This window comes from Podarcis gaigeae (genome assembly GCF_964106915.1).
Source record: "Podarcis gaigeae genome assembly, chromosome: 2".
NCBI lineage: Eukaryota > Metazoa > Chordata > Lepidosauria > Squamata > Lacertidae > Podarcis > Podarcis gaigeae.
The window spans coordinates 37691961-37719345 of NC_139679.1; the positions used below are offsets into that span (position 1 = coordinate 37691961).

At 41.0% G+C, this 27385-nt stretch overlaps 2 protein-coding genes across 12 annotated transcripts in view; one reads left to right on the forward strand and one right to left on the reverse strand.

Annotated features, from left to right (window-relative positions):
• The window catches only part of JMJD6 (jumonji domain containing 6, arginine demethylase and lysine hydroxylase), an 83545-nt gene extending 64038 nt beyond the window's left edge, over positions 1–19507 (reverse strand). For 3 of the 9 annotated variants that reach the window (XR_014560971.1, XR_014560972.1, XM_083725889.1), the window contains exons 1-6: positions 19158–19486; positions 16193–16581; positions 14664–14950; positions 11808–11943; positions 10696–10834; positions 9788–9915 (exon numbers count right to left, since the gene is read on the reverse strand). Coding sequence is in view for 6 of the 9 variants with exons in the window: in XM_083725889.1 (XP_083582015.1) it covers positions 9788–9915; positions 10696–10834; positions 11808–11943; positions 14664–14950; positions 16193–16581; positions 19158–19286 (1208 nt within the window). In the remaining 3 variants the exon portion in view is untranslated. Of the gene's footprint in view, positions 1–4808; positions 5793–5895; positions 5971–6073; positions 8811–9787; positions 9916–10695; positions 10835–11807; positions 11944–14663; positions 14951–16192; positions 16582–19157 lie in introns of those variants that run through there. The other 6 variants (XR_014560973.1, XM_083725887.1, XM_083725886.1 and 3 more) reach the window with 4 other exon arrangements.
• A 220-nt stretch (positions 19508–19727) lies between these two features.
• On the forward strand, positions 19728–26957 carry METTL23 (methyltransferase 23, arginine). Of its 3 annotated transcripts, none has more exons than XM_083725948.1 (5): positions 19728–20453; positions 23317–23421; positions 24141–24378; positions 26401–26485; positions 26722–26957. In XM_083725948.1, exons 1-5 carry the CDS (start codon positions 20448–20450, stop codon positions 26903–26905), a joined length of 618 nt encoding a protein of 205 aa, XP_083582074.1. In that variant the 5' UTR covers positions 19728–20447; the 3' UTR covers positions 26906–26957. The 3 variants fall into 3 exon arrangements, with proteins under 3 accessions (XP_083582074.1, XP_083582072.1, XP_083582073.1); XM_083725946.1 differs by having other exon boundaries at positions 19734–21085; XM_083725947.1 differs by lacking the exon at positions 19728–20453 and adding an exon at positions 20732–20890.
• Positions 26958–27385: the final 428 nt, after the last annotated feature.

Below are 27385 nucleotides of genomic sequence, written 5' to 3' on the forward strand. Positions count from 1 at the left end.
TCTGGAGACAAGGGTCACATTCCAGCATGCCTTTAAGGAACAGGGTTTGTTTTCTTTTGATTTTGTCCTACTTAAGTCAACAGAGCCAGTATAAATTCTCTCCAAGCTCTAATGTGACCTTTATAAATTAATATTTTATGCATTGCCTGGGATAGGGAGACCAAGTAAATCCACTTTAAAGAACAGTGGACTGGCCAAGGCAACGTCTCCAGGGTTGTAGCTGGGATTGTCTTTCGGGCTAATCCTATCAAGACGGTGATCATTAGCATGCGGATAATTATATTCTTAGTAACAAACAGCCATAACACCTAATCTTCTCCTCCATACAGCTTTATATCTCACAGGAAAGGGATAAGCAGAGCTGGGCTGTTAGCGATCGCTCCCTTTTGGACGGTGCTAAGGCACATCTAGGAAACGTTGTCAGCTGGCTGGTATTTCTTCTCTTGTGTTAGACAACATACAGTTGCTAGATACGTCAGTGTCATTTTTCAGAACGGACTATGACAGAAAAGGGCAGGGAATTCTCTTTAAATCTTTAGCATTAGAACATCTCTACCTTTCTCTCTGCTTGACTCAAATCTTTGGGAAGGTCTGAGCTAGTTGCCTCCAAGTTTCATTTTGGCAGGTAAAAGTAATAGATGACAGAACTGGCATCTGATACAGTTTTCCAGTTCTCTGATTTAATCAGAGTAGCTCCCACACTGACTACTTCTGTGTGCAAGAGGGAACAATTGGTACAAGTGAGCCAAGTATACAGCACATCAGTGATAGGTCATAGCCTCTATTTTATTTGTTGCTTAAATTTCCATTTTGCAGAAGTGTTCATATGGACACACTCAATATGGACATTTCTGGATTTTGAGTATCTAGCTAAGAAACGCCCCAAACTTGATTATTTTTTAAAAAGAGAGTACACTATAAGAACACAAAAAGAGCCTGCTGAGGCCAGTAGCCCATCTAAACCCAGCATCCTGTTCTCACAGTGGCCAACCAGATGCCCATGGGAACCATGCAGCCAGGAACCAAGTATATACAGTGGTACCTTGGGTTAAGAACTTAATTTGTTCTGGAGGTCTTTCCTTAACCTGAAACTGTTCTTAACCTGAGGTACCACTTTAGCTAATGGGGCCTCCCACTGCAGCCGCGCCACCACTGCACAATTTCTGTTCTCATCCTGAGGTAAAGTTCTTAACCCAAGGTATTATTTCTGGGTTAGCGGAGTCTGTAACCTGAAGCGTCTGTAACCCGAGGTACCACTGTAGTCTTATGTGACTGAATATATTGGTTCTCAGAACCTCTGACAAAAAAGGAAATCTATGGACTGGGAATCTTTTTGAAGATTCACCGATGAAGAGCCATAGATCTGTACAAAGGGTTGATGTGGCAATCCATTTCAAGAAGGGATAGGGAACCTGGTGCTCTGCAGATGTTGCTGCTCTGCAACTCTCATCATCCCTGAAAATGAACCATGCTAACTGGAACGGATGGGAATTGGAACAAAACTTCCTGAGGGTCACAGGTTTACCTCTCCCGGTTATAAGGAAGTGGTAGCATGGTTTGCCAAGATTCTCCCCTCCCCCCTTACTTAAATGACCAGGTTGTTGTTGTCTGCTCTCCTTAGTCCAGATCACCCCATTATTGGAGATAAGGGCCAGTTCTTAATCAAACGGTGTCTAATTTTTAACAGACCAAGCTCTTCCACAGAACACTTGGCTAATTTCAGCAATTTGCTGCCCTCTACTGGAAAAGGGTGGTCCTCCAAACAAATACAGTAGCTAAGCAGGAAATTGACAGCAAGGACAACTGCAACTATGGTGGCGATATGCAGACTCAATCGCTTTAGAATGGAAAGGACCTTATTGAGAAAAACAAGGTAGGAAAGGTTAGTTGACTGCCAGCACTATTTCCAATGCATGTCAACCTAATTTATAAACAATCAGTGTGTATTTGGATAGCCAATGCACAACTAAACCGTGGCATGGTAACAGAGCAAATCAGTTGAACATCTGAAATGGGAGAGAAAATCCCTCTTGACATCTCGCTGTTATGATTATTTGATAATTAGGGAATTGCCTTCCACATACATGTTCCAGGTGACCTACAGCCATGTCCTTAAAAGGCAGAAAAGAACAACCCAGTGTAGGTTTAAAATCACAAAATGAACACCTAAGGCAGGTAACTTTTCAATTAGCTGAAAAGGCTTGCAGAAACAAAAATGGTACCAGTTGTTTCTAGAAAGTATACATAGTGGACACCTGCCATTATCTCAGCAGGAATGCTGCTCCATAGAACAGGGGCAGCTATACTGAAAGCCCTGGTCTGAGTTACTGTGGGGCTGGCTTCTGGTATCTTTGGAACTTTTAAAGACAAAGTCTCCTACAGAATGCAGTATATAAGGGATATATAAGGGGAAAGTGGCTGGCAGCAGACTGACAGCCAATGCAAATCCCACAAGCAAGATGGTACCATACAAAAGGGATTCTACCAGAAGGACAGTGAAACTCTTTCCCCACCAGTGCTGCAGAGGGAGACCATGAAGATGAAGGCAAAGCTGCAAATAAGATGTTGTTCAGGTTCAAGAATCTAAATCCTGTACCACAGAATTGTAAGAATTTGCAAAGTCTTAAGAAACTGATGTAGGTGGCTTCCTACAGAGTTCAGTGGGGCTTACATTCTAGTAACCATGTATACTTGGATCAAAGCTTCAGCTATTTCCTGGGCTGGCTATTGTAGGACCCTGTGACCACCATTCAACTATCAGGCTCTCCTGTCTTGAAGTTAAATGGAGTATTATTCATAGCTGCTGGCAGAAACAGGAAAGGCCAAATTTTACAGTGGGCTGCACAGGAGGCAAAGATTGTTCATTGCTGAATGCACATAACTGAATTAGAAAAAAGTAGAAGTGAATACTAGACCCATCAAGGATATGGGGTCTTGTTAAAATTGACCACATTGATACACTGGTATATTAAGCTGGAGCAAGTTTGGGAAAAGAAGAACTAGTGGACGGTAAAGCAAACAGAACAAGGGATAGAGGTACTCTGTGAACACTTGCAATCTCAAACAGACACAGAACATAGGCAGGAAAGTGTGTTAAATGTTTAGGGTTTTGATTGGGACATCTGGTGAATATTTTAAAGGATCATAACAGGGAATTGTATTATTTTCAGAAATCTCAGCAAGACCAGGTGAACACATAACTGGGATGAGCTCATGGTGGGAAAGGCTACTGAATTCTGCAGTGTAGGTCAAAGTCACATGTGGAGAAAGAGGGAGAATCAGAGGGAAAATCATTATGTTTGAGATAGCCATCTTATATGGAACCCAAGGTTTAAGAACTATATAAAAAAGGGCAAAAGCATGATGGGTGTGATTCGTTTGGATTTGGACCACCAAAGCTATGGGTGCATATGGGACTCTGGGGTGACAGGTAAGAACTGCTACCTTGAATGCTACTGTTTAAGAAATGCCTCGTGTTTCTTCTTTTAAATATATGTGTGACTTTATTGTTTCAAATGTTTGTAAGAAATTGTGTGAAACTTGTTTAAACCATAACCACATTTGTTCTGATTGCACTCTGAAACCAGAGAAAGACCAAGGTCAACAAAAAGGTGATTGGAAAGCTTTGTAGGAGCTTCCAGATCAAACTCTGGTAACTAATTAAAGTCTCCTAAAAATAAATTCCTACAATATAATTGCAGAGGTTGGATGGCCATCTGCCATATGTGATCTAGTTGAGATTCTTGCATTGTAGGCGGTTGAACTAGATGACCCCAGGGTACCTTCCACCTGTACAATTCTATAATAGACTATTCCCTTTTTTTACTATTGATGAGTTTTTTAGTAAAACATAGCTAATTCCTCTCAGCCACATAACTATAGCCTAAAAGGGACGCAGGTGGCGCTGTGGGTTAAAGCCTCAGCGCCTAGGACTTGCCGATCGAAAGGTCGGCGGTTCGAATCCCTGCGGCGGGGTGCGCTCCTGCTGCTCGGTCCCAGCGCCTGCCAACCTAGCAGTTCGAAAGCACCTCCGGGTGCAAGTAGATAAATAGGGACCGCTTACCAGCGGGAAGGTAAACGGCGTTTCCGTGTGCGGCTCTGGCTCGCCAGATGCAGCTTTGTCACGCTGGCCACGTGACCCGGAAGTGTCTCCGGACAGCGCTGGCCCCTGGCCTCTTAAGTGAGATGGGCGCACAACCCCAGAGTCTGTCAAGACTGGCCCGTACGGGCAGGGGTACCTTTACCTTTAGCACTGAGTAAATAGCACACCGCCTAGCATGCATAGAGAGCGAAGCAGAGATTCACAACTTCTTTTCAGAGCTATGTGGTTGCTCTGGCTAAGTAAAGGATGTTGCAACTTCCAGTTAAGCCATATCAAACTTATGTTTCATTTGTCTGATATGGCTTAACCGAAAGTTACAAGTTAAATAAAGATAATCTGTTCTGTCTCTGATATCCCTATCGAGGCTATACGGGTTGATTAAAAAGTGCTACACAAAACTAAAGGCCAATTCACTGTTGCTTTCAAATGTATGTATTGCAGAAGCATGAAGTCACTTTGGGCTTCTGATTTCCTCTATGCAGAAGGGTACAATACCATCTAAAGCATTTCCTAGAAAATGCAAGGCAGTAATCAGGATACAAATTCAATAAGAAGTTGAAGCTCTAGCAGAAGATATATTCTAGTTAGCATGCTGCACTGAATCAAGTATTTCAGAATCCTACAAATTGTGACACTGCGTTAGATACTGCACATAAGGAAAAAGATTATCACCCAATGTTTAGATGAAAGCTAAGTACAAGTGAAGTAATGGAAAATAAGGCTTTATTTTAAAAAATTTAAAAATGAAAAACATGAAAATCATTCAGAGAACAATTCAGAGCACTCCCACCCTGGTTCCATTAAATGATTAGACTTAACGAGTTGTTAGAGGAGGTGGCACTTTAAATGTTGCTGAAACAGTCCAGAGACTTCGCCCCTCACAAAAGGGAAGAATGGAGCTCTAGTCTAAGGGCCTCTCAGGTATCCTCAACACAATGACCCAGTCATTAGGAATTCGAGAAAGAAAAGGTTTTAGCACATTTCCCCAAGTAAGAAGTGGCTGTTGCTGAAAGCTGTTCAGAAAAAAAAGGTTGATCCAGTTTAACTGAAATATGCAAGAAGAGCTAATAAACCCAGGACTTTATTTGATGCAATCACAAGCTCTAAGTGAAATTTTTCATTGGGTGGGTAACTGTAAAACATGCATCCTTTTAAAATGCATAAAGTGCCTCCATTAACAAAAGCATATGTTCTAATAACAGTACAGCATTAAGGACCTGAAAATAAAGTCTGAGCTAGAGATATATTGATTTGTTAAGCCCCTGTTGCTTAATTAGTGTTTAATAATGATCCTGGCTAGGATCATTATAATCTCATAAGATTCTAGGTATCATAGTTATAAAAAAGTATTAGCCATTGGACTTTTAGGCAGCAACTTCAGGTCTAACTGCAGCTGTCATAATATAAACACTGCATTGGTTTTCAAAGAGGCACATTAAGGGGGGGGGGAGTTTGTGAAAAGCAGTATCTTTAAAATAAGAGTTGTGATTTAAACAACGATCAGCTGTAAATTTTCTCTGCAAGGATTATTTAGAAGCAATATTGCAGTTTTCACACTCTTGTCACCCCATCACAAAGGAATCATTAAACCAGAAGCTTGGAGTTATTTACTTCTGCTTGCAACCCTGGGCAAGTAAAGAATTCAGGATCCTTATTCCCAACCCACGGCTATCTGAATGATTGGTACTTAACAAAACCAAAACAAAAAAAAATTCCTTCCAGTAGCACCTTAAAGACCAACTAAGTCAGTTCTTGGTATGAGCTTTCGTGTGCATGCACACTTCTTCAGATACACAAAACCAATTTACTTTCCTCCAGCATGACAGCTGCCTGGCTTCAACTCCGCAGAACAGGAATATAGTTGGCATCTGGCAAAACAATGAAAATGACAACACTGAAAGAGCGCAACTGAAAGGAGCTAGCCAGCTACTCAGATGCAAGATGTACATTCCGATAAATAAAATCTACAACTTTTTTAAAGAAAGAAAGCCCAAGTTTAATGTGGGTTTTTTTCATCAGTTTGGGAGATCTGGAATAAAAATATTCCCTAGTACAGTAACAGAGGCAAATGGCATCTATAAATGAACAAATCCCACTTGTGGAAGATATACGGTACATTTAAAAAGGACATTGATTGTAGCTGAACACTGACATGTTCAGTTGCCTGTGGTGACTATTCCTAAAAAAATATAACTGGCTTAACCCTGAAATGCCAAATATCCATCAGCTTTTGATACAAAGAAAAAAGCCACCGAAGTTTGTGTTAGCATATTTGATACAAGTTTGTGTTAGCATATTTGATACAAGACAGAGAAAGTTAGCATATTGTACCCAAATGGCGGGGCTCTTCAGCCTCACCCACCAAGCATACTTAGCCCCCAACTTCCAGATGAATTTTACTGATCAACTCAGTGAAGGTTTGTAATCCTAGTTTAAATAAATGTACATAGCTGAACAAATGTATCTGCATCCCAGTATGACAAACAGGAATTAAGACTTCTAGGTAAAGATGACATTCCCTGCAAACCTAGTGCATAAAGGCCACACAGAATGTATTACACAACTCTCCTTTTTTAAACACAGAAAGCAAAACAAATACACTTTCTAAACCTCATGGTTGCAAGGAATACTTTAACAGCACGGGCAGATTTTGCCAAATTCTGATTGGCATGCCGAAGGTTATTGATGCAATCCACGGTTGTCAAACAACGTAATAGCAGGAAGCAAGGCTAGAAAAGACCTTTGCCCAAGATATTGAAAATGCTGCTGCCAATGAGTAAATATTGGGCTGACTCAGGCTGCTTCAAATGTTCTGGTCAATGTTAAGATAGCTACACTAGTCCTAATTCCTTTCCTGTTGCTGTTCATCTGCCTCCTGAGTTACAAGTTCTTGGGTACCAGGCCACACAATATCGGAACATAAAGTTATACAGATACAGCTTCCCAGGAAGTTGTAAAATCCAGGAGTATGCAAGGTAAATTCACCTGGTTACTTTCATCCACTATAAATTTTGGAAAGGTGTTTGTGCGTTCGCTATGCATTTGGATCCTTCTTAAGATATTGTAACCAAACTTTGCATGATAGTTCCTGAGTTCAGACATCAGGTTCTCCTCAATGTTTGGATGCAATTTTGAATCAAGATAGTAGACTGAACCTTACAAACGATACTGATTTTAACTGCACTGGCTGAGCAGCATCAGGTACAAGTCTGCTAGTTTAACCCAAGTGTTTTAAGGAAAAAGAGCCTGGGAGAAAACAGTTATGGGATACAGAAGGCAGCCATCCTTTTAACACATACTGTTGGCATTCACAAAAAATGATAGTTTTTGCAAGTATGGAGTTAAGGCTGGCAAGTGATATGTGGATTCCTGCCTGAGTGATATGGTAGTATTTTGGAAATGAATAATTAGTACTTTCACAATGCATCAGCCAGTAGATGTGAATTCTCCCTAGGTTGCTGGTAATAGGGGTAAGTAGAAAAACAAAAAGAGAATTGAGAAGCATACCCAATTAATCATTAAACTTGCTTTTAAGTGTTATTGGGGCATCAGACCTTTTCACTATATTGCAGCCCTTCAGGGTAGAGACTGTTGTGTATGGAGGTACAAGACAATCTTAACACATAACACCCATCTCCATTAACAAAACAAAAAACCTTGAAGCAGCAACATATCCTGAAAGAATACAGCTACCTTAAGATACACACAACCACATCTTATTTCAAGACAAAACACACACACATAAAAATACCTGCCATATTACAACAGCAGATACGAATAGGAAGTTTCTGGGCTGCAGAGAAGCAGTTCTTCATAAAATGGGTTTTTTATTGTATTTTTTCAGACTCCATACACTCCATATAAAAAAGCTTTACCTTCATATAATGTTTCCAGAAGCTCCCACAGGGAGAGGTAAAAGAGGCAACTACAGCTTCTTCCATACCTATTTTTCTGGGGCAAACTTACAAACTTACTGCAAAATCCAGCAGCTTTTCTTTAAAATAGAAAGCATATTAATTGTGGAAATGGACTGCTGGTTCAGACATTACATATCTCACGAATCTTATTAGTCCATGGTTGGTTTGGTGTCATCAACAAGTTAAGAATTACAAAAAGGTGCTTCTTACAGGGTGATCATTTTTTACACAACAGAAGGGTACTTGGTTGGATATAGCTAACACAGTGTCTTTTTTTTGTGCTCTAGTTAAAGGACCTGCTGACTAGTTACATGCAGCAGAGGTTATAGTTCTGACCTCCAGTTGTAGTGCACGAGAACTCAACTTGTAAACATATGACAATGTTGGAACTTGACACAGGCTTTCAGGAGCTACCTGCTTATTTTTAAGATTACGTTTTGAATAGATATTCCCCATTTTCTTTTGCCGACTGCACGGAGTTGTGAGCCACAGCACAGCCTTGCAGAGGGCAGCATTGTCTTCTGATGTATAACAAAGCTTGTTTGATGGAGTGCAGAAAGTTTTGAGAACATAGAAATCTCTAGTTTTCTCCTTTAGGAAGCAAGAAGTCAGCAGGTAATGGCAAGTAGAAGTTTGGATTTAAAAAAATAATAAAAAGGAGTGGTGAAGACTTGAGAAAGCTCCAAGCATACAGCTGACAGGAAGAATAGAAGACTGCTGGCTGCAACTGCCTTTAGATGGGTCTTGTTATCTTTCAGGGATGAGCACGGCTTCCACAAGATTCCCTAATCCTGTCAAAAATAACAACAAAAATAAAAACACAACTTCCTGTCATGTCAGGGCATGCATCTTTTAGCTTATGCAAGATGGCAGTAAAAAAAACTTTTCATAGAGAATCTAATGCACCTCAAGCTTCTTGGAAGTAGCTCCAGTTCTTCAATACATTTACTGCAGCGGAATCAGAAGTGGCTAGCCAATCATATGAATATCTGAGAACAATTCCCATCCTGCTAGCCTTCAGACCACACAAGCAAGAGAGATGAGATGCCATCTTAAGATGTTTATCTCAGCCACAAGCCTTACCAAGAGCAGGACAACAGCTCTTCAGAGATCCATTTTTGTTGTTGTTGTCTTAAAAGCAGAAACTCCTAAGCTTTATATCAACAGGATCCACCAATAGATAGTATGGTCAGAATCCACCTGCTGCCTCTGAAGAATGACCCAGTGGTACAAGAGACACCATTTCTTTTCCTTTGTTACCTACCACCCACCATTGGAAGCTTACCAGGCATAAGCTCTGACCTACTATTTGAACATCAACATCTACAACACCGCAGATACATGAAGTCAAGGCTACAAAAAACTACAAAAACCTGAGAAGTATTTTCCAAGATATGATTAGCTATTCAAGTCTCATTCCTCAGTTGCCAGCTCTAGCACTTAACACCCCTATAAGCATGGAATCTGATTCTCTTTCCTAGAAATAGAATTTTTATACCTTAACAACATTACCATTTTCAAGTTAAGGAGTTGTGAGTTGGACAAGCAATCAAAATGAATCAAAAGTGAAGAAATCTAGGCACTTTTGATAAATAGAAGTCCCAGTTTAGAGCATTAGAAATGAGAAAGGAGATGTGTGGGGTAAGGTGGGTTACAAGCACATGGTGAAGCTACCTCCCTTTATGGACAACTCCCTTATACTCTCCTTGTCTGCAATTAGCAGCCCAGCCCCACAAATCTGATGAGCTTCCATAATTTGTTTGGTCACCTGGAGGAGCTGCGCTCTTTGCTCACACAGTCATCGTGGGAGCTTGTATCGCCATTCCCCATCATGCTGCATGTCCTTCGCTTTTTCCTTCTATGCATCATTCCTTCCGTCTCAGAGCTAGAATCACACTAAACAAGAAATGACAGTAATAAATCCTGACTATCAAAACAGCAATTCTGATCACTGATTAGTAATAATGGCTAGCCAATAATAATGTCTACATTGCCTGAGGAACAGCATTATTTCATGGTGACATCTGAAGTGATTACGAGGCCCCTAGAATCTGAGCTGTTAAGAGTCTGTTATATTCCTATTTAGATGTCCAAAGATGGGGTAGAATGCAATTAAGTCTCATTTTTGAACATGATGGTTACACTTCTAGAATCTAGGCCAAAGGTGGAGGTGGACCCATATCAGTTGGGCTTTGGCCCAAGATTTGGAAATTAAGCCACTTCAGTATTCCTTGGTGGACTGTGCCTGGAGACTGACTTTTTCAGCTCCCTAGATCTTACAGTGGCATATCACATGTACAAAATTAGAAGAAGAAGAATTAGAAGAAAAAACAAGCATAGCTCAATGGTGACCGAGTGTGCTCACTCCCCACAGAATGTTGCTTGAATAGAGGGAGGAAATGAAAAACATGATGGTTGACCCTGAACAGGAACATCCCACACTGCCACCTTTTGCTGAAGATTCACTTGTTGATATTACTGACCATCAAAACCTTTTAGATCATCTGCAGTGGTTGGAGAATATAGAAACCATTTATATATGGGACCAGAACTAGTGATGCAATCATTTTTGCTAAAGCACACCACCTGAAAGTCAACATCCCCCACCCCAGAACTGTTGTCATACAACCCCACCCGTGACTTACAATATGTGGCATGTCTGATGTAGTAACTTACCTCTGAATCAGAGTCTGAAGAACTGGAACTTGAAGAGCTGGACGAATCACTAGAACTATCAGAAGCAATGCCTGTTGATTCCTGTAAGTCAACAGAATCTGCTAGTGCAGCCAGCTCAGGATGTTCCTGTTTTAGGACCCTTGAAGACAAATTTTCAAGAAATATTTGTTGGCAAACAAACTGATGGATATACATGCAGATGGCAACATTATTGTACATTTTGCATCTTCAGCCCATATGACACAGCAGACTATTTCACTAGCCAAATGCATCAGCTACAATTCTGGAGTCTGTGTTTACATGCAACTTGGAGTGTTTATTAAAAGTAATTTAACAATATTGACTGGGGTTCTCATGTACAGTATCTAGGTAAAATAAGAAATGGGATACAGATGTTCTCAGTTCCCAATATGCTGCTTAAATGTGATCCAAATTCACTCAACAGTTCGAGCAGGCCTGTTCCCATAATGTAACCATTGCAACTTTGAGCTTGCCACCAAAAATACCAGTTGCTGGAAACAACAGGAGAGGGCTATTGCCCATATGTCCTGCTTGTAAGCGTCTCAAAAGGAATCTGAAAGGCGAAAATGAGAAACAGGATGTTGGACTAGATGGGCCTTTCCTTTTGATCAGTTCAATGGGAAGCCAGATCAGACTACTCACATAGGTAATCTGAGAAATGAGTACTCACAACAGAGTGAGAATGCATCTGTTTTTAGAATAGCTTTAACTAATGCTCAAAAACATCCTTTTTCACCATGATAATACATTTCAACTACTGAAATAGCATTTTTATTTGATAGATGGTAATTGTAAGTTTAAACAAAGTGTTCAAATGCATTCCCTGTCTTAAACTATATGTTTTAAAACACAGTTGAGTCACCTTATTGAATCTTGAAATCCAGAAGCCTAATTCTCCTTCTGGACCACATGCAAGATGTTGCTATTAGAAAGCCACAATCTTTTTCCAAAATGCAAAAACAAGTACACCTTCATCACTTCTGTCTTTCAGATATTCTGTCAAGCATCATTCCAGGTGTACGCAGGAAGCAACATTTAGCTTGTACTGCCAGCATCTGGGAAACCACAGAAGTAATGATCACATCTCTCACCTGTACCATTTTCTTGATAATTTTGGTCTTCCCCTTACTGTCTTGTGCCACACCACAGGGAAATTTGTACAGCTGGCAAAGTTCTGAGTGACAGCAATAGTTGTGTCAAGATTGAGAACTACATGCCACCAGCCACCTACAAATGCAACACCACATAAGGTTATAAACAACCAACCGAAGGAAGCTATTTTTAAATGTAGGCTTGAAAATAGGGAAAAGCATGTTTGGAAACAGAGGTGTATAAGATAGATTCTTTGAAACCCATGTCTCCCGGAATACTCATTCCAATAATGTCTTGGGATAAACACAAAGGTTTACAAATTTGGTCAAAAGTGGCAGTCACCTCTGCCTTAAAAGTGTGAGGAAAGGGGAGAAATTTTTCATCTTTCTAAAAAGCAGTGAGAGGTTGGCAAGGCCCTCTGCAAAAGCTACTCCCCAAGTACTCTGAATGTGCAAGAAACTCAGGGATAAGGTCTTTTCTAAATCACTCCAGGCCAGGCTTTAGCAGACAACAAAAACAAGTTGAGACTTTTCCTGCTTTTATAGAGAACCCCAGTTCCTAGACAGTGGTCATCTTCACACATTGTGATAAACCATGCAGTGTTCAGCATGATGTGCATGAGTTGTGTGGCTCAGACTAACGTAACCCGTCGTCAAGAGGGCGACTTCAGCAGCATTTCATTTTACTTTCACTGGAACAGGAAAATGTTCTTAAAACCATGACTAGCTTAAAAAGAGAGTTTCAGAAACCAGGGTTTGAAGCTGGCTTGTTTTGAAACCGACAACCAACTTTGTTACAAGCTACAATCCCTGGTCTTTACAACAGGACAAGCTGAGATAAGTGAAACTGAACAATGTCAAAATCTTCCTTCCTGACATGGAGGACAGAGTAGTATGTAGACCAAAGGTGTACAACTATAAAAACAATAATGAAGAACAGTATCCTACTGCATTATAAACAAACTGAAAAAGGAAAAAACAACCTACTTTGGGAGGAAAGGCAGGGTATAAATTTATAAATAAAGCAAACCCATATATGGGAATGAAAATAAGTATTTTTGTCCCCAAATCAACCCCTGACTGACATCAATGAAGAAAATTCAGAGTGGCAGAGCATGACACTACATAAGAAGAGGAAAAGGGACTGCTTAGCAAACAGTGGATAAATAAAAGGGTTTCCTTATACTCTGGGACTGTTCACCTGATGAGCCATCCTTCTAGGACAGCCTTCCCCAACTTGGTGTCCTCCAAATTTATTACACTACAAATCTCATCAGCCCCTGCCAGCATGGAAACAGAGGTGTATAAGAAGCATCTTTGAAACCCATGTCTCCCGTACAATACTCATTCCAATAATGTCTTGGGATAAACACAAAGGTTTACAAATTTGGTCAAAAGTGGCAGTCACCTCTGCCTTAAAAGTGTGAGGACCTACTCTATACGTTCTCCACAGAGAGAACATGCGATGCAGTCCAGTCCCTTGCAGATTTACCTGGAAGTACGCCTCACTGGATTCAATAGGATTTAGAGTGTTCACTTACTTGGAAGTCCTACCAAACATGGTGAGACTTGCTTCCAAATAAATCTGTGGAAGGCTGGGCTGTTAGCCACAGCATCCAATCAATATATCAAGTAAGACAGAAGACACAATGAACTTTAAATGATAAATGAAATGGAAGCACAATAGCTTGGTTTTTATTTGGGATCTTATTGTTTCAACTAAATAAAACTATTGTATTTAAACAAAACTGTTTTGTTTTGCTTCAGTATGGTTTTAAAAGAACAAAGGAGTCACAGGAAGAATGGAATTCTGTTTCCTCCACTGTTAGTGGCATACTTAATATGTAATCTATGTTGCACAGAAACTCTGTATCAAATACCAGAGATCTATTTTTAAGCTGACTTTTTATGACAAGAATATTAATTTCCCTCACATATAAAGCTACAATTAAAGACATGATCAATTGATTACATTTACACATTTCTTATGAAAGTTACAAGCACCTAAGACAAAAACAGTTTATAAAGGAAACTGACAAGGCAACTCATGTTAACTGAAGACTGTGATATATTTCTGATACGGAATCAACAGTTCTACAAAGACAATTGTCAACTGACCAAAAATCCTCCAAACACAAGAGACAGAGGCCTACTCCAGTCTGGTTATTATGTGACATCTGGCTCACGTCCTAGAAGTGTGCATTTAAAAGCCAAAAACCTGATCTGGTCCACAGATCACAGAACCAGTATTTGCTACTGGGTCAGTCCCAACCTGCCAGAGACCATAATACCCATGTACTTGAGTTTCTGAAATTAAAAGTTGGAGACAGAAGGAGAGAGATTATTTCCCTAAGGAAAAAATTGAAATGAGGGTCCAAGTGTTTACTTCCCTGCTTCATATACCTTTTCTGGAGAGATGCAGGTTTGTACAGATGTGACAAGAGATGCAGCGCAAAAGTAATTTTAATAAGCAAGATCAAGTGGAGTCCACTTTCGTTTTCTGCTTCCATTTCACCGTGGAAGTCTCAAAGCTGACAAATTATCTTGCCTATTGTGCCAGTTAATCTGCTTGGAACTGAAAGGACATTATTCAAGGGGCTTCCTCCCACTTCCTAATCTTCAAAGGTTTAGCACATCTCCATCTCAGTTGCCTTGCTAAAGTATACATTATTTCAGGATTACCTCCCATCACATTTGCTATGCATCCTTCTTGTTCAACACACGCAGCCTAACATAACAGAATCTATGAAGAACTCTTATGACACTTTGTTTCGCATCTGTCCAGACTTGGATACTGCACCACATGTGTATTTTTTATAACTTCACTTCAGCACAAAACTTAATAAAAGCCCTTACCTGGTACAAAGACAGTCTCTCCTGGTTTTTGCACAATTTCCAAGGGTTTGAACTCAGAAGGCCAAGTGGGAAGCTGAGTCCTTGGATATATTACTCTGAACCAAGTGATGGCTTCATCTTGTTGGTTCCCTCCTTCCTCACGAGTCACTTTGATCAACTCTCTGGGAGTGCTAGTAGGGAAGAGGCACCAGCGTTTGTATCCTTGGACTAAGGAATTCCAGGCACTGGTTCCCAAAGGGTCAATGTGGATGCCTGTACCTGATCGAGGTGGACCCATCACAAACCATCTGCACAGAGGGAAAAACCCAGCAGGGTTACAAACAACTCCGCTATTTTCCTTAACGTGTTTCTCAAAAGCAAGTGTTTTCTTTCCATTTCCAAAGCAGTCTGAGATAAGTTTGCTTTATCTTTTGTTTATATTTGAGGAGAGATGAAAGCAAAGAGATGAAAGAACGATAAAAATTATGCTGCTCTATACAAGTCAGACCATTAGTTCAGTATTGCCTAAGTTAACCAGCAGCTTTCTCCAAGCTCTCCAGAGGCCTTTCCAAGCCTGCTATTCATTTAACTAGAAATTGCATTATTCTGCCTCCCATCCAAGACGAACCCTTCTTCACCCCATCTGGCTGAGTTATCCCAGAACCTGGGGAGACGTCTCCATAGAAATGTTACAAAGGCAATTAAAAGGTTGGTGGCATATAAAAAATAAATTAAAATCTATGATTATGCCAGCATAATGTGAACTGCCCGAGATCTATGGATAAAGGGCAGTGTACAAATCTAATGAATAATAATAGTAAATAGTCAAAAAAAGCCTACAGAAGGCAAGACAGAAAGCAAATTTACCCAAATGAAGAACAGAAATTAGAATACCTTTTGAAAAATGAAGGTGTAAGAGACTGGGGCATTTTAATTTTATTTTTCACATTGTATTGCAATTTGAAATTCTATGTAATGCAAATTGTAATATAGCAAAACACAGTAAACGAAATAAAGGAAGCAACAAAAAATCACTTGGAAATCATGTAGCACCTAGCAGTTCTGTGGGGGGGCATGTTTGGGAACCAATGATCTGTACCATAATTTTGTTACTGAAATATGTTAACATGGTACGAGTGTGAAACTGTGGAAACCCCACCCCCCAAAAAAGTAAGGAACCTGATTACCCTGAGATGTAGCTATGAAAAGTATATATAAGCATAGGAAAATGTAAGCCAAAACTGTGTAAATGATACACCAAAAGGGTGACAGTAGGAGTGAGGAGGAACATCTGGCGTTGGCATAGGAAGTACAAGGTCATTTCCGTAAAATATGGGTCTTTTACATCTCTCCATTTCTCATTAGCTCTTCCCTATTATGTTTTTTGTTAACTTTTAGTGAAAGTTCTGAAATAAAAACAACTCTGGCGCACCTATGCTGTATATGCAGGGAAAATGGAAAATGTTGGACCCCTGATGGACTGTGCATCTGTTTAAAAATCACTGCCCTTTGCTGTTTCTATCCCGAGGCATCAAATAACCAGTTTATACCTGTAAGGCGGCCTTCTCTTCTCGCCTGCATACTTGAACAGGTCATCTGTGAAAAACTTGGGCACCCTGTAATCCTCCAAGAGTTTTCTACGCTTTGGGTGCTCTCCATAGCTGCTGTCGAATATATAGAGGGGACTGTCATCCCGCGTGGTCTCCATGTATTCAATGTAATATTTCATTTTCATCTTGACAGAGTACCCATCATTGTCCTCCCCACACTTGAATTTCTGGTTCCTGTATTTGCGTTTCAAACGCTCCAGGGTCCATTTTTCTTGAGCTGGCCATCCTGCCTGAGCATTTAAGAGGACAACCGGCTTGTAAGGCTTCTCAAAACGTTCAATAAATTCTTCTACTGACAAATGGAGTGCGTCTGCCCTTTCCACATTGTCCTGAAAGATGGATAAAGTGTTCTCAATGCAGGATAATGCACATTTAATACTGCAGAATAATAGTGACCATGTTAAGTTCCACAGAACAAGTGCAGAGCAAGCCTTATACTGAATCAACCAGTCAATAAGAAATATGCATTAAGCAGTCTTTAAAATCCCGCCACCCAAAAAATCTTCCTTAGTTCTACAAGGAAATAGACTCATCCAGGCAACCAATAGGCAGTAGATTTTATTCTGAATGCATCTGAATAATAGCACTATGTGATCCACACTTTTAAAAATATCTTTTTAAATGGCCAGATAATCTGATATGCTTAATGAAATACAAGAGGTTCTAGTCCTTAACTGGCACCCTCAAGGAAAAACATTGTGTATGGTAATAATTATTTTAATATAATTTCTACAACACTTTAGTGCAACTATATACATGTCTATTCAAATGGAAGCCCCATTGATTTCAGCAGGACTTACTCTCAGATAAACAAATACGAGAGGGCAGCCTCAGTGTACAAAGGAATTTAAAATATAGCAATAAAACTGACAATTACAGATCCCACTTTAGATAGGAAAGCTTCAAAACACATAAATTTTGTTCTACACTGAAAACATGCAGTTCTAAATGATTCTGTTCTTATTCCTCATTAAAATGAGGCACAGCACTAACAATATCCCAATTGTTCAAACGTATATCTGAATCATCACCATGAAGCAATGAGTGAAATCAGAGGGATAGAGAAAACATTGCAACTTAATCCAAAGGCACCCAAGATTCTTGCTACAGCTAAAAGTTCTCTGTACAAATAGTGAAGTACTTGAATGGAAATTTCCATTCCTCTTCATGCCTAAATTGCTATGCATTAAGATAAGATATTACTTTGTATTTCAACACACATCAACAGATTCCCCTCCTACATTTATGTCACACCATAAAGATTCCAAAGTTTCAAGATAACCAAGTTATGTCAAACAGTCAGATCTGTAAACAACTGCAACACATGAAGCCTGATAATATGGAGAGTTGCTCAGAAGCCCCACCAAGTTCAATGTGCGGAGGATTGCACATTAAGAGTAATTTTATGGTCCATAATATTCTTGGAAACAGACTATTTTTGGTGTGCTTATGATTTGAATTTTAAAAGGTTGCTTTCCACTCCGAGAATAGAGCTACAGATACAAAAAACAGAACGAGACAAGAAGCATTAGATTCATGTTTCCTTGATAACTACCCACTGTAAAGATGACACAGGATTCTATGTTACATAAGGAAACTTGTCACCATGAGCCTTTGAAAATTGTTTCCTTATTCAGTGTTAGAAACTCAGATATATACACTAGGAGGCAAATGCCTTCGTAAACCAGGATTACAGTCATCCAAACAGAATGTCTAGATGCCATTTCTGTGCCAGACAACTCAAAAGTTCTATTTTTCAGTAAGACTTTTTGATTCTTAAAATTCATTCTAATTGCGCAGATAAAATATAATGGAAAGAATTCAACTGGATGTGTTGCTAGTGTATGAAGACAGTCAAGATCCAAGGATCCCCAGGCTTCCACCTCCAGATGGCAGAGATGTCAGGTGCCATCCTGGCACCTGGGCATCTTCACTTGGTCACAACTGCCCTTGGGACCTGGCGAATTTAGAATGCTGTATATAACAAGTTCTACTTTTTGTCGCTTCCCCTCCAAGACTATTGAGACAAGATTTATACAATTTCTTGAGAATACGGATGTTCTTGAGTTAACAACCGATTTATTTCCCAGATCTCCAGCAACAAGTGTTCTACCACTTTTCACAGCATACACTCATAAACTCACTCTCTCTGGGTCCTTGTACCATATAAAACAAAGAACCATGGATGGCAGGACAGTCCCAAACGGCTTTCTGCTCCCAGGGTGTGCTCTGAAGGCACCTAGCTGAAGCTATGGAGGTGTTCAGTCTGACACCGCCTGGCAACCACTTATATGCCACCTTAGGTTCCATGGTCGGAGAAAGCAGGACAAAAATGGAAGAAAATATGGAAAGAGCAGCTACTTATGCTCTTGCAAAGTACTTTTTTTAAAATGCCAGCGGGAAAAACCTCAAATCCGCAGCAACAGTTGCACTGACAAGACTAAAGCCTTATCCCCATTTACGTGAAAGTAGACCCCACTGAACAACAGCTTCTGAGCTGACATCTATCAGCTTGCGCCACAGAGTTAAGTGAAGCATGCAAGTGCATACAAGCAGCCTCTGGTGATTGCGGGTTCCAGTCGAGGAAAGTTCACACCACAATACACCTTAGTCTTCAAGGGATCACAAGACTTCTGCTTTCCCCATACCTGTTTACATATTATATACAGTATATATATACACACATACTCCCTATGTGGTGGAAAACGGGCACGCGTTCACGGGGTGGCTGCTGTGGGTCAAGCCCCTTTGCCCCTAGGGAGGACTGGCACCTGCCTAACCTTGCCCGGTTTCACGCAGGATCCGGCCTTGAGCCTCCCCCCGACTCCCTGCGCCCCACAGCCCTTCTCCCCCTCCCCGCCCCGCCATTTTCCTGCCCCTTTTCACCTCCCCGCGCCCGCTTCACCTTGCAGGCTGCGGGGCTAAGCGGGAAGCTCTCGCAGTAGTTGTGCCGGGTCCAGTCGAGGGAGTCCTTGAGCTCCGGCCGGGCGCTCCGCTTCGCCTCGCGGATGCGCTTCTTGCTCTTGTGGTTCATGCTCCCGCTGCCGGCGCCTTCGCCGCCGTCTCCTCCTCCTCCTTCGTCCGCCGTCTCTTCAGGCTACGGATCCACCGCGGAGACACCCCGCCCGAAGGAGCAGCGCCCCGCAGCTTCCAGAAACCTCACGCCCGCGCCTCCTCGCTCCGCCGCCAAACGCCGCTACCTCCTCAGCCTCCCTCCAGGCATCGCTCCTTCCTATTGGCCGGCGCTTCTCGGCCCTCCCTCGCGCAGGCAGCGCCGATTGGATGACCCTGGCAGCGGAAAGAGGGCGCCGAGAGGGAAGGATTGGAGGAGGGCGGAGGAAGCGGCGCCGCCTCCGCCGCCATCTTGAGAAGGCAGTCGCCCACCTTCAAGGGGATGCGTCGCCGCATTGAAATGGGCAAAAGTTGTGGCAGGTTTTTGCCGTTGTTGTTGTTTTTATTATTAAAAACAACAACAACGGGAACTTCACTGCCGTTTAGGGAGGAATGGTGCATAAGATCTGACTGGCTGGCTGGCGTGGGTCAGAAAGCCCATTCCCAATGTCAGTCTGGATTGTAAGAGAGGAGAGGCTGAAAGAAGAGAAACAATCACACAGGCATGTGGCACCATGAAGACCTAATCCTAACGCATAAGGTTTCGTGGGCTCGAGATTCCTCAGATGCACCGTGAAGCGGCCTTGAAGTCACGAAAGCTTTTGCCCCAATGCATGTGTTCATAAGGGGACACACACAACTCTTTGGGTGGTATTCAACTCAGGGTAGACCCACTGAAATGCAAGAACAATTTAATTTTAAGTTAATTTCAATAGGTGTACTCTGAGTAGAACTTCGTTGAATCCCACCCTTCGTTTTTGCTACACGACAGTTACCCCTTCCAGGAAAGAAAGAGACGCATTAAAGGCTGCAACCATCGCTCGAGGAGATGGTTAAACAATGCATGTCGAATCATACTTAAAGTCAGTGGCTCAGTCCCAGCAAGTGTGCAAACGATTGCAGCAATTCATGGACAAAGCATGCTGGATATGCTCCGTCAGTGGAAGGTGCTTTATATTTCTTGGAAACAACATGTGGCATTCCTTATTTGCTAACAACCCATAGACATTGCCGGACTCTGCGCAGGGATGAGGACCACGTCACAACGTGGGTGTGATCACAGGTGCCTGATATCGTGCATCGGATGGAAGTAGGTCCCACGGAAGTTCTTTAGAAAGAACCAAGAACTAAGAACTTCCATGCATCTAAGTGGGCTCTGATCCACGAAAGCTCCTGGCCATTATCAGTCAGCTGCTCTTCACTGTGTGTTGGTTCAGGTGTTCTGTCCCCGCAGTTCACCTCATTAGATTTTTATTTTATTAACTCTGGAGTAGTAATGCATTCATTGAACCAACAGGGGTACTCCAGGGGAACGCCTGAGAAGCACATCCTGCCGAACCATGAAGACTGAGTAAAACAAAAATTAAAAGGCGAGGGACCTCTGGTACAGCACAAACTCCATCAACCCGCCTGCTGCTTTTCCTAATCCCACCCTCCTCGTAACTGACTGCGATAGGGTGCTTGGCCGGAAGACGCCTTTAACGTTCTTGACTGCGAATGGTCCACTTAGACATCAGTCGAAAGCGAGTAAGATACAGCCGAAGCTCAGGAAGCACCGCATGGTTGTCTGTCTATGTACCGGGAGCTTTCCTTCTTGCGGGGAAAAGGGTTCCCATGTGCGAGCCGGAATGCAAATTCAGTGTGAGGGAGTACAGGTTTGCAGGAGAGCATCAGGAGGAGGAGGAAGAAGAAAGAGATCAGCTAGTGGTGCTTATTCCTGAGGTGCTGATCCATTCTCATTTTTTAAATGCGTATTTGCAGGAAGCAGAATTTGGAACTGCTCAATTTAAAGCAGAAGAAACATGGGGCAGGAGATACATATATAGAAATATATGTATCAAATGGGTCTGCATTTACTAGTAAATTGCACACAAATCATTTGGTGTTGCTTGCCACTTGGAGACATTTTAATGAAAGCCGCTTAATTTATTTTGATAGGCAAAATCACCTAAGTTGTTTAGATGTTAACTCCTTGGAGAAAACTAAGATTTTATAGGATTTTAAAAATATTATCTTTTGGGGATAAGCTTCGTTTTAAAATAAAACGAATTGTGAAGATGAAAAGGTAGCCTTGTTATTTTAGTCCCACCCTGCAAAGGGTTGGCAGGGCATTCTGTGGCAAAAGAAAAGTAATGCTTTTTTTTCAAATCTGTTGACAAGGAGGTCACAATGACAACATTTCATCTTAGTTCAGGAGTATTTAAATTTCAAGTATTGATCTGAAAGTGGAAACCACTTAGGTTGCAATCTTGTGCCCACTTAAAGGTAAAGGTACCCCTGCCCATACAGGCCAGTCATGTCCGACTCTGGGGTTGCGCGCCCATCTTGCTTAAGAGGCCGGGGGCCAGTGCTGTCTGCAGACACTTCCGGGTCCCGTGGCCAGTGTGACAAGCTGCATCTGGCGAGCCAGCGCAGCACACGGAAACGCCGTTTACCTTCCCGCTAGTAAGCGGTCCCTATTTATCTACTTGCACCCAGGGGTGTTTTCAAACTGCTAGGTGGGCAGGCGCTGGGACCGAGCAACGGGAGCGCACCCCGCCGTGGGGATTCGAACCGCCGACCTGACGATCAGCAAGTCCTAGGCACTGAGGTTTTAACCACAGCGCCACCCGCGTCCCTTGTGCCCACTTACATGGGCATAAATCCCATTGAACTAAATGGATCATTCTTCTGAGTAGAGATGTACAAGACTGCACTGTTAGTCCATTATGCTGATTTTTCCCCAGCATTCACCAGCAGCTGGAAATCTGATGGCTCTTCCATAATGTTCCTTTGGTCCATTGGCACAATTTGTTCCATTATTTGTGAATCACTGGAGTAAGGTACAGGTGATCATTTTGTAGGACAAATCAATGAATTCAGGAATTTTTTCCTGTCTCTTTTGTATCTCAAGCTTCTATTTGCTCTGCAGATCTTTGCCACTTCTACTCTCTCACAACTAAAAAATCACAGGATATCTGCACTGTCTCGACCATTTGCACATGTTTAATGTATGATTCATGCCTCAGTGATGTGCCAGACTGGGTCAAAACTTGAGCAGTTTGCATTTATGTTTTTAAAAATAGTAGGAAGAGTATGTGTGTTTGTCTATTTGTCCTTTATGCACAAGTGCTTTATAGGTAATTTGACTTCTTATCTATATGTTAATTTAGCAAATACAACGTATGGTTGACAAATGCTTCCATAACACATCTTTTCTTTTTTTGACATTGGCTATAACCAGTGCTTTCTTTCTGTGGGGGACGCATACCCCTAAATATTTTGTGAATCTTTGTGCTTTTGTCTATTTACTGTACTGTATTTATTTCCTCTGATTTAAACTATAAAATGGTGATTTTCTTGGGTCAAAAATGAGAGTACCCCTAAACATTTTTTTTAGAAAAAAAGCACTGATTATAACTATGATAAAGTTACAAGAGTTCACATTACTGGTGGAATAATAGTGGCAACACGGACATTCTTTAAAATGTGCAAATGTTCAATGCTCCTGCTAGCCTCGTTTAAGATTGTAACATTACTTTAGATTACATAGACTCTAATAAATCCTGGAGTCATTACACATGGTAGCATGGTACTGTTGCTTGGCCATCTAAATAAAAGTTAACGGTCTCAGTTGTTGTGTTACATATGTGGTTATATTGGTTATGCTGGCAACCAGCAACCATCATTTTGCTTCACTGAATTTCACTGGCACTGTATAGCTGATCAATGACAGCAACTCTTTTTATGGACACCCAGCAGGAAAAAACAATTGTCTTCTGCAAAACAAACATGATTCCCCCTTGACGTATTACACAATTGCAATTGCAGCTCTCTGTAAGTATGTGGTTTCTAATGAAAAATCCCATTACAAAAAGGAAAACTGATGAAAACTTAAAATGCACTTGTATCATGTTTCTTTAAAAAATGTTTCTGGATCAACCATGTTTCACAGCAAGATGTCCTTTTTTCAGGTCCTTGATCCCCAATATGGCATGTACGTTTGGCCCTGTGCAGTGGTTCTGGCCCAATATGTGTGGTTTCATAGAAGGCTAGTCTGCGGCAAGAGAATTTTGGAGGTAAATCATCGTAATCATTTTATTATCATCTTCATTATAAAATTTACCTGCCCTTTGCCAGCAGGTCTCAGTGCGGCTTACAATTAAAAAGTGAAAACAGATTAGTCACAGGAATAGGGTAGGCCCTGAAAACTCACATCGAAATCCAACACCTTGGATTATAGGTTTATAGTATGAAATTGTAATTTTAAAATAAAGTAAAACTATGTTTTTAAAACATGGGTGTGACCCTTCAGATGTTATCTAGCTTTCTGCAACAGAGAGGGCTTTGACAGGATCAACTCTATCCACTGGAAAATCCTCTATAGTATTCAGGAATCCCTAGTTCCATAAATCTCTGGGACATGGACCATATCAATCGGGTAGCAGACCATGCAACTATTATACCTACTTCCCCATTCAAACTTTCCTGCTAAAAAAACTGCAACAAGCAAATGTAGACCAGATCACAACTGTTGACACAGTTCATTTCTGAAGGAAACACTTAATCAAAGATTAAATTACTGCTTTCTAGAATGGTTCTAAGTAGAAAAAGACCTTAGAAATCGGATTGTGCAATGAAACGGAGGCTTCTAGTGAGTAAACTGCTGGTATGTTTTCATTTGTGTCATTTAGCAGTTAACGATGATCATGAGGAAAAAACACACCCATGCTGTACTAAAGTTCTGAACTTGTTACACATGTATTTGGTGTTAAAAATAAGTTTTTACTCTGTTTAGATTGGAGCAGGTGTGAGTCTTCCTGGGATAGTGGCAGCAAAATGCGGAGCAGAAATTATATTGTCAGATAACGCAGAATCCCCTCAGTGTTTGGACAACTGTCGAAGAAGCTGCCAGATGAATAACCTCTCAGGAGTATATGTCATAGGACTCACCTGGGGTCATGTATCACCCAGTCTATTGGCCTTACCTCCAGTGGACATTATTTTGGCATCCGACGTTTTTTTCGAACCAGAAGGTAACTCAAAAGTTTTATCTACTGCTGTTCATGTTCTGAGCATCCGTGTGAAGATAGCATAGCATAGAATTTGACACCAAATTAAATTGGTGTGAATGGTGGCTACAAAAACCTGAGTAGTTCCTCAGCTCTCCTTGGCCTGCCATGTGTGTTATCCAAATTGGTGAAGAAAGTATTATTCCCCGATATATATATATATATATGAAATTAAAAGGAATAAAAAAGGATATTCCTTCCTGCTTAAAGGTCCAGGTGTCATTCTTAGAATATTTGCGAATTAAGTATTTGACATGATCTTTGACTTGGTCTGCAATATATTGAAATTCCTAAAACTATCATCAAAACACAAAGTGTGGGAGCTCTGCAATGACAGAAATGGTAAATCATTGATTTGAGGCACTGCAAGAGTATACTAGGATAGAGCAACTTTGAAAGTAAATGGGAGTTTTTCTTAAATTACTGACTCATGGAAATCTAGCAAAGTAGCAAATATTTGCTTTTCGTTTATATATCAGACTAAGTATCATTGGTCAATTATATGTAAATGAATTCATTTTCTTATATTCCAATCTTCCTTCCAACAAGAGCAGACTGGCCAACATGTCCACAAAAAAATAAAATATGCAGCTGTTCTGGACCATTACTCATCTTGGTCAGCATTTTCTATTGCAAAAGGTCTATGTGAAAAAAACTTGGTCCTACACTTTTTTTGGGATGTAGTTTTGATGAGGGCCAGATTCTTAAGCAGGCTAGAATGCCATGACCTGGGGGCCACTATTTTCATTATGCTGTGATGGTTTTAAAAATACAGGTATTGAACAGCAACAAAAATCCCTTCAAGCTGGAAGCACGTCAGAAATGAAAACTAGTTACAAAAATATTTTGCAACTTGTAGAAAAGAAAGACTGTTTCCATCAAGACTGTTAGCAAAGTAGTAAAAACAAAGTTTGAGAACCACTAGTCTATAGGGCTGGAGAACCTTTGGTCCTTCAGATGTTGTTGGGACTTTTAAGTCTCATCAGCTTGGCTGTGAGGATTTGAAATCTATCTTGACCTGCTGTTGATATCATGTAGTGAACTTTTCAAACTCTTCTCATTACCCAAGGTATTTTAATGAAGCCAAATCCCAGCACACCTGTCTGTGAAGTGTCTACTCCACCATCAAGCCATGGCTTGATGAACTATAATAGTCTTGATTCAATTGTTTAAGTGATAGCACAATGAACTGGGCACCTGACACAAATAGGACAGCAACACACCTTCCTCACTCTTTTATGTGCTTGTAATCATTTAATTTTTACAATCTTAGGAGCTGCAAATAACCATTATCATGGCTGTATGGGAACATACACTGTGGCCTTTTATCGGCATGTGGTAGATAGGCAGAATATTCCACCTGCGCTTTCTTCAAAAAATTGGTCCAGACCAGTGAAGGCTATGTAAAGCTACCTGATCTCTCTCTCTCTCACACACACACACACACCCGTGTGTGTGTGTGTGTGAACAGTAATATTCTTCTGCACTTGTCACATGGGAAGTTTCTTTTGAAATGGGAATCAGATACAATGGTTGTACTTTTATTCAGCTGGATAAATAATATAGTTGCAAGGGTGGGGAACCTTTGGTTCCCCAACTCCCATTAGCCCAAGCCAGCATAGCCATGGGCCAAGGATGCGGTTGGCAGTCTCATTCTGTAGAAACTTGGGTCAAGATCTGAAAAACAGACAGAACTTGTGTGCAAAACTGGATGAAAGCCCCACACACTCTAAAAGAACAAAGCCTATATGAAGAGGCTTTTTAGAATAGATGTTACTACAACTTATACTTCTGATAACAGTATTTATGCCATTGTACAGCAAATACAGTGCAAATAATTTCCAAACTTATACACATTTATATCCCTTCTCCAACATGGAATAAATGGCAGCTTAGGTTTTTAAAGACCAAAGTAAAAAAGGCACAAAAGTAAAATGCCACCACTTTTACAGTATTATTGCATTAAATACTTTCGTTATTTCATAGACTTTGAAGATGTTATAAGTACAGTGCATTACCTAATGGAAAAGAATCTGCATGCTCAGTTCTGGACCACACATCAAATCAGGAGGTATGCTGTATTTGTATTGGTATTTTGTTTCAAGCATTTTCACAGGGCATACTGATGGACCCTGGTCTAAAATGTGCACAGTATTAGTTTATTACCATTTTTGTATTTTTACAAGGTGTTCTGTGACTTGGAACCTTGAAGTGTTACTGAGGAGCCAGCTTTAAAATACGCTGGTGATTACACAAGCCTAGGTATTGAATGATAAAGATTCAAGTGCTGACTGGTGTTTCTTTCAGTGCTGACTGGACTATTGAAGGACTGCTTCACAAATGGGAAATGGAAAGCATCTGTGTGCCCTTGCAATCCTTTGAGGCCAACAAGGAACAACTGGCAGGCTCTACTCTTCCGGGGAGACATACTATTGAAATGCTGATCCTCACAACAAATAAAGCAACCAAGTCAGATCCTGTTACTGTTTAAAAGAGAGGTTTGCTTTGATGTGTTTTAAAATAAAAGTTATTTACCTCTAACACATTTGGGTTGGGTATACTAGCAAGCTGTACATTCAGCCAGTTTACAATAGATGCTGTTCAAACAGGCATGACCAAACGTGGCCCTCCAGATGTTTTGGGACTACCATTCCCATCCTCCTCCTGACCACTTGTCCTGTTAGCTAGGGATGATGCGAGTTGTAGTCCCAAAACATCTGGAGGGCCACGTCTGGCCATGCCTGCTCTTAAGTAAATGGAGTTATGTGGCACCATGAGGTGGTGCTTTTCCTTGCATTTCAAGGGATCCTAGTCTTCTTCCCCCGACATTAAGCAGTGAAGTAGCAGTTGCCCCCCAACATAGCTGTCAATGTACACAGCATGTTTATTAAAAGTTTTAGTGCAGCCATTCTCACATTAAGATAGCATATTCTGCTTAGTCAGTTTAGTTTCCTACTTCATGTATCCACTA